Below are 7,740 nucleotides of genomic sequence, written 5' to 3' on the forward strand. Positions count from 1 at the left end.
TTATTATTATTATTATTATTATTATTATTATTATTATTATTATTATTATTATTATTATTATTATTATTATTATTATTATTATTATTATTATTATTATTTACCAGCCCCTTGGAGCATGCCACTCTCCTTAAAGGCAGCAATGAAAATCTAGATTAGAACTTCCATAGCTGTTAACCACAGCAGTATTTAAACCTGGATTAAAACCAGTCTAAACAGGAGTAGCTGTGAGATCTTCCTCCTCAGATTTGCATTCTCATTATTCCAGCAGTTTACTGGAAGGTTTTTTTTTACAAAAATGTATTTTAGGAGGATTTGCTCCGTGTGGGGGCAGCGAGGGGCTGGGATGGAATTCCCAGAGCAACCTGGCACATTGGGAGGGGGTCCTGCCACAGCAGAGGGGGCTGAGCTGAGTTCCTTCCAAGCCAAACCATTCCATGATCCCAGCTCAGCACTAATTCCCTTCCCAGTTCTCGTGTTTGAATTGCAGCAAGTCCTTTCCACTCCAAGACAGTTTTCCAAAGGCCTCTTGTACTCACCAGGCTTATGATCATTATTAATTACACCCATTAAAGGTGCCTATCACCAGATCATCTGGGTGCTACCCATCTTTGATTATTTATTTATAAAAAAAAAAATTCTCCAACCTTGTGACAATTTTAATCAAGTGTTTCAGTTGATAATTGCAAGCTGTCAAGGTTAATACAATAAGGCTCATCTCTAATTCTTTTTCCATTTCCCTCCAAGAGGAAAAAAAAAAAAAAGACCCTCTGGGATAATGACTGGTGGTTGCTATATTCCCAACTCATCAGGGAGTGTCCTGCATTGAACCACCTTTATTGAAAAGTTACATCGATTCAATATATAGTAATACAGGCAAAAATAATTACAGCTTTGCTAGCAGTGTAAGACCTTAATCCAAACCTCCCAAACATTCAATAAAATGCGATCCAGGCTGGGAATAGGCTTTTGACAGTGCAGCCCCAACGGAGAGTGGAGGTGGGGTGGAAATGGGCAGAGCAGGGAGTGTGGAAAGAGAGAGAAGCCCTGAGATGAGCTGGGGAAACCAGGTGAGAATTCCAGGCAATATTCCTCCACCAACACACTCCTTGTGTGCTGCAGGAGGAGCTGAGGCTGAAATGAAATGCCAGTGACACAAATTAGGCTTTGCTTGTGTTTTCTGTGTTATAAAATTTGCTATATCAGATCATGGAATGACAAAACCCCAGGATGGTTTAGGTTGGGAGGGACATTAAAACCACTCCCTGCCATGGGCAGGGACGGCTCCCACTGCCCCAGGGTGCCCCAAGCCCTGTCCAGCCTGGCCTGGGACACTTCCAGGGGCAGCCACAGCTGATATGGAAACCTGTTCAATTCCAATTCATATATTATTTTATTATTAATATCTTTAATCCTACAGTAAAAATGTACTTTCATTTAAAGTTAAGAAACTTTCCAAAATGAGGCACCTACAAGTTTTCTCAAAATATTTTTGATGAGACATGGCAGAAACTCAGGTTTAAGCTTTGCTTTGCTTTGCTGGAAGTTTACCTCGATTAAAAAAAAAAAAAAAAAAAAAAGGTAAAAAACCTGCAAATAAAAATAGCATCAGAAAAAAGCATTTATGCCATTATGGACTGACTCTCTTGGGAACAGAGTTTAAAGAGCACCAGCTCCTGATGGCTGAAATTAAGTCGTGTTAAGCTGTTCTGGGGTGCAGCCCCTGTGCCCAGATATCCAACAGCAAGAAAAGGCCACCCTGGATGGGGACAAGCCTGTGCAGGTGCTCCTTTACCTGCTTCAGGCAAAGACCCAGCCACGACACCTCAGACAAAGTTTTTAACCTCCTGGAGGCAGCCTGGATGATTGTGCCTGGAGCAGAATATGAAGATCTGCTCCCCTGGGATGCCTGTGGGATGGAGCCAGCTCGGAGGGCACGAGCTCACCTCTTCCTCCAACCCAGCAGAGCCTGGAAATGGCAGAAATTTCATGGCAGAAATCCAAGGCTGAATCAAGTTTTCCTTTCTAAGGACAGAAAGGCAGGCATGGAGTCAATACCCAGCTCTCCATGTCACTGTGGGACCACCACTATTAGGATTATTTTTGGGGTTTGGGGGTGAGGAGAAGGAGTGGAGCAGTGTCCTTGGTGTCACCAGAAAATCTTCTAACATGCTCACACATATCCTAAAAACAGGCATGAAAATGTTTACCTGCTTTATTTAGGGTTTTTAAACCTATGAGGATTGACAGCAAATTCCAAAGCAATTACAAAAAGTGTCTGTTTTACTTTGGGCTGTTGGGTTTCACTTTCTCTTTCAGCTATCTGCTAAAATTGGCAGGGACTTTAGCCCCACTCAGTAAGAAAATATTTCTTTTCCTATTGTATTAAATAACAGACCATATCCATACTTGCTCAAAAACACAGCTAAAGTGGCAGACTTGTGCCAGCCCAGGAACTTGCCCAAAGCACTTTTTTAAACCCCCTCAAGGAAAGGGTGAAATGAATTCTCAGGAGGACGGGGCTTTAAATGCACCAATAATCCCACAGATTTCAGTGAACATAAATCTTTGCAGGATTGGGACCTCGCACTGCACCAAGGCCCCTTTGAAAACGTGACTCACTCATTTTGTTACATAAATACATCTAAACCCAACTCACCCCTCAAAACCTCAGGGAGCAGCACCGGTTCCAGGCAGCTCCAAATGCTGCTGCTGTTGGTTACGAGGAATACAGCTGCAATTAAAGGCAGGAGAGTGACTAATAAATAATTTACATAAACCCAGCGTTCTGGGCGCATGCCAGGTAGGGCTGCAGTGACTCAGGCACATGGGGGAAACCAAGTGAGGAAGTGAAACTGTTTCCACTAGAGCCAGACTGGCAAAACCCAGCCCTGGCCTGTGGTTCAGTGCTTGGAACTCCCTGGCTCGGTCTTGTCCAGCACATGGGGGAGTTCCTTTGGATTCCACACCTTTCCAGCCCTTCCAAGCTGATGAGCAGAGTGGGTGGGGAGCAGAGACCCTGCTCAGGTTTGGCTTTGGAGGTTGGTTTTGAGTGTTCAGCTTGAGAAGTCGGACTCTGGGGGCTGTTCGAGCAATGTCCATCTCCAAGGATTTCTCTCCAGGGATAAGCACTCAAAGATGGGAAGTTTTTCTGCAAATGCACATGAATTTAATTAACCCTCTCTTTTTTATCCATTTAATAATGCTGGTGGGCCTTTCACAGAATCAGAAAACCAGGGTTTGGGAAGGGACCTGAAATCCCATCAGCACCACCCCTGCCATGGCAGGGACACCTCCCCTGTCCCAGGCTGCTCCAACCTGGCCTTGGGCACTTCCAGGGATCCAGGAGCAGCCACAGCTTCTCTGGGAATTCCATCCCAGCTCCTTCCCAGCCTCACAGGAACAAATTTATTCCTTTTCACCCTGGACCAGACCTTTGCTCTTTGCCTGTGCCACAGTCAGTCCTCACACTTCTCAGTACAGCACCAAAAGATTTAAAGACACTAAAACTCGAATTTAACCTCAGATGATCAGGCCCTTCCTGTCATTCCTGACTGCTCACAGGAGGGAGAAGGGCTCGAATATATTTTGTTCCATAATATTTTGCTGCAATTTCATCTTTTTCTCTTTTCTTTTTCAGCCATGACTGGTCTTGTTGTTCCCCCAATGTAAGGAAGGGGCAGCTTTGCTGCTCTCCCTCTTCCCTTTTTTCCTCCTTTTTTTTTTTTCATTTTTCTTTTACAGCACAATACTACTTATTGTGATGGACCACTAAAAAGAAAAAAATAGCACTACAAGCTCTTTTTTGGGGGAAAGCCAGGCCCAGGAAAAAAACAAACAAAAAAAAAGGAACATTTTTTATGGATTGGACAAGTTAGAAGTCTGCATCATTTACCTGTTTCATATTTCTGACACAACCACATCGACTCCTCAAACATTTGGAATGAAGAATCAGCAAGAGCCAGGATGAACAAGAGTTGGCAGGACGGAATTAGAAATGCAAAGTCTTTCCTGGAAGACATGAAAACCTTCCTAAGATTTGTAAAATATTCAAAGGGGAAAAAAGAAATTGGCAAAGTGATTCAAGCTTGATATTTTGGATACAATTTGTTTTACTTTGTAGGGGTAAAAAAGTTGAAGTTTCTATTTTCTATGGAGCCTTTCAGATATCAATTTAGTTTATGCAGAAAAACAATTCAACAAAACAGGGTACCAGCATGAAAGAATTTCTAGGACAAACTGACATGAATGATGGAACTTTGGTGTATGTGTGTATTTGCTTATAGTTTAACCTCTTTAAAAAAAATGTAAGATGTTTTACAATTATTTAAATAAATAAACTTGTAACTTATTGTATGTAGAGGTAGAAATTAAACCCTTTTTTGGATTTTTTTCCCCCTCCAGTTGTACAATGAAGAAAGATGATGCAAAAATGTAGTGATAAGTTTGAGATATATTATTACTGCTGCAATTGCTCCTCACTTTTCCCCCCCTCTTACTGAATTCATGTGCAAGGATGTATAGGATTCCTTCTGATGAACAAAACCCTCAGAAACTTTCACCTACATTGTGATAAACAGGTCATGTAGGAATTTTTGCACCCTCCTCACCTCACCCCCTTTCCATTTTTTGCTTCAATTAAAATATTCAGGTACTAAGATTAACTGCTAAGTCTCAAAGACCCAGCTGATGAGTGAGTGGCACTTAGGGATTTGAGTGAATCGGATTTTTCACGAGGTACTGAGTTTATTTTATAGATTCAATGTATGAATTGGGAGGGGAAGGGTTCTCTGGGGTTTTCCATGTAGTTAGAACACCTTAAATTCAGTTATGCTTCATATTAAGGGTGCATTTATAAAGGGTGAACATGTATTTGAATGATTTATGCACTTTTATCCCAAGTCATTAAAAATGGTAAGTATTTGCCAGTTATATATTGAAGTTCATAGAGGTAATCAATTGCTTTGAATTTTTCTGTGTTTTAACCTAAAAAGGAGTTCAGTTCTCCTTTGCCCTCCTTTCCTGAAATTGGAAGGTGAGGACAAATCTGATAAAATAAATCACGAATTATCCATCGAAACCAGGGAACACTGAAAAGAATTTGGATGCTGGAAAGCCATTTTTAGTGGGAAAAAAAGAAAAAATCTATGGAGACTCCTCTAAAATCCACACAATTAATGGCTGCCAGGACAGTTGTTCCTATGGAAACACCTTGTTGTTAATCTATAAACCTTAAATAAGGCCCCAGGATCCAAACTTATCCATTGGCCCAGTAGTTTTATGGATGGGTAAGGAAAATTGTGTTCTTGGTGATCTTTAGGGGTGGTAGAACTGGGACAGCTTGCACAGCTGAGCTCGTTTGGGGCTGTTTTGACGCTAATTTGGATTAGGAAGAGCCAAAAATCCTCTCTGCAGATTCACAGCTCTATGGTGATGGGAGGGGGGATGATCTGAGGGATCCTCACCTGAAGGACAGGGCTTGGGCACAGGGCAGCCTGTGCAGGACAACAGAACACAGAATCAGAAAATCCTGGAATGACTGGCTGGGAAGGGACCTTAAATCCCATCAGCACCACCACTGCCATGGTAGGGACACCTCCCACTGCCCCAGGCTGCTCCAAGCCCTGTCCAGCCAGGCCTGGAACACTTCCAAGGACTGGGAAACACTTCCAAGGTCCTCCAGGCTTCCTTTCCTGGTGCAGTTTATGGGATAAACCCACTCACTGTACCTGGAGTTCTAAAGAGTGTCTCAAAGGGACTGGAGACACCAGCTGGGCCATTCCTAAAGCAAGTCCCACTTTTGGGAAGGGTTTTTGTATTCCTGACTGAGCTGTGAGGTTTGTCAGGCTCTTAATTTGCTGCCCTCTCAATGCCACTGATTCCCATTTTAAAAAGGTGGAGTGGGGCTGATCTCTTCTAAAACTCAAGGCCCAACTTATGTTGGCAAAAACAAGGATTTAAAGAGAGATTTGGTGGGAATAACGTGGGTTTTAAGAGACATGGATATAATTAATAATTCATGATCAGGCTACAAAAACTGATTTCCAGAGAAAATGAAATAAAATAAATCCCTGTTAATTAAGGCTGTCAGGTTCTCTGCATGCCTCTCATGTGACCAAGGATGTGGCAGTCACTGGAGGTCAGCCAGCACCCCTGAAACCAAGTGAGCAATGAAATACTAGAGAAAAACAGATGTTAAAAAGCCTGGGGTTGTCAGGGTACCTCTGACAACACCACACAGTGCAGGGCCAGACCTGGGCTTTCCAAACAGCAAAACAGCAACAACAAACCCCCCAAAATTTCATCTATTCACAGGTACTGACATCTCAGCAGGGCTAAGTAGGAGGTGCAAATTCATGTTTGAAATTATGCATTTTCCCAGGGATAAAAATGGATAAAGCACTGGAAGAGTTGGGATTGAAATTTCCATAAATTTCAGTGAAAGCACATTTACTCCTAATTCCAAAAATTATCTTGGTGGACCAGGCTCATTCTATCAAATCCCTTCCTCCATCCCCACCTACTAAAAACCCCAAACAGCTCCAAAGCATGAAAACTATGAATATTCTCCTCCCTGCCTTTCAGGCTACTTCTAAAATTGATCATCAAATAAACTCAACATTCTGTCTGGCAAGTATTCCAGATCAATAGGAATTTCTAGACCACCTGCTGGAGAGCAGCAGTTTCCTACCTTAAAGCCTCTCCTATTTTTTTTTTAACAAATGGGATTTTCATTACAAAATATCTGTCAGGAAAGTTTTCAATTAAAAAAAAAAAATAAATAAAAGAAGAAGGAAATATTCCATGGAAAAATCTGGGTCTTACCCATTCTTTTTTTTTTTTTTTTTGCTTAGCCAGCACAGGCACATGGAAAAAAAAGATCTACCGCATCACTAGAAATCTTGGGAAGATTCAGGGGGGAAAATGACAGTCTGGCATTAAAAAATAATAAAAAAATGAAATTTTCTGGAACACTGACCATTCCTTTCACCCTTCAGTTGTTTTTATCAGGGCTGTCCAGTTGCCCAGTTGCCACAAGTCCAAGTGAAAAAGAGAAACCTCCCAAAAAAGCTGCTCCAAGCACTTGCAGAAAGAAGAGGCACTGCCTGTGCTGATGCAAATATGAAAAATCTGGTGTGCTTTGAGCCAAAAAAAACCCCAGAAAACCCCAAATTAAACCTAGGAATTATTTAGAACATGGCTTTGCTCATGCAGGGAAATCACGGTACTGAAGATGAGCATAGGATTAGTTGAGGTTTACAGAAAAAAACACCTGTAAATAAACACAATCAGAAATCCTTGGCCATGAAGAAAGACTTTGGCAGTGGCAGAACCCTCAGCAAAGAGGGAAAAGACAATTTAAGAATTGACGTGTGAGGACTTTTCTGAGTGTCCTCTTTGAGTGGTTGCTGTTGCCAGTTCCCTGTGAGTTTTCCTCTTTGCCACGGGGAAGATGAAAGTGTTGCAATAGGCAACGTCAAATTCATCACAACTTTGGAAGAGTTGCTTTGATCTCCTAATTTATCTCGGTAGAGCATCTTCCTCCCCCTCTTCCTTTGCACACTTCCAATATGCATGGTTTTTCCAAACCATTTCCTCCCTCCTGTAAATTAAGGCCTCATTTCTCCCTTCTGTATAGTTTTGGGGTTTGTTTGGGGTTGGCTGATTGTTTTTTGGGGGTTTTGGTTTGCTTTTTGTTATTTTTTTTTTTTTTTCTTTGTCAGTTATATACAGTATGAAGTT

The 7,740-nt window shown here is 41.8% G+C and overlaps 1 protein-coding gene across 1 annotated transcript in view; it reads left to right on the plus strand.

The window, feature by feature from the left end:
* EBF2 (EBF transcription factor 2) overlaps window positions 1-6,739 on the plus strand; it is a 118,559-nt gene extending 111,820 nt beyond the window's left edge. Inside the window, exon 16 of the mRNA XM_015648621.3 lies at window positions 3,638-6,739. Within this exon, the coding sequence (XP_015504107.1) occupies window positions 3,638-3,669 (32 nt within the window). The 3' untranslated portion in view covers window positions 3,670-6,739. The remainder of the gene's footprint in view (window positions 1-3,637) is intronic.
* Window positions 6,740-7,740: the final 1,001 nt, after the last annotated feature.

Source organism: Parus major, chromosome 22, assembly GCF_001522545.3.
Source record: "Parus major isolate Abel chromosome 22, Parus_major1.1, whole genome shotgun sequence".
In the NCBI taxonomy this organism is placed as follows: domain Eukaryota; kingdom Metazoa; phylum Chordata; class Aves; order Passeriformes; family Paridae; genus Parus; species Parus major.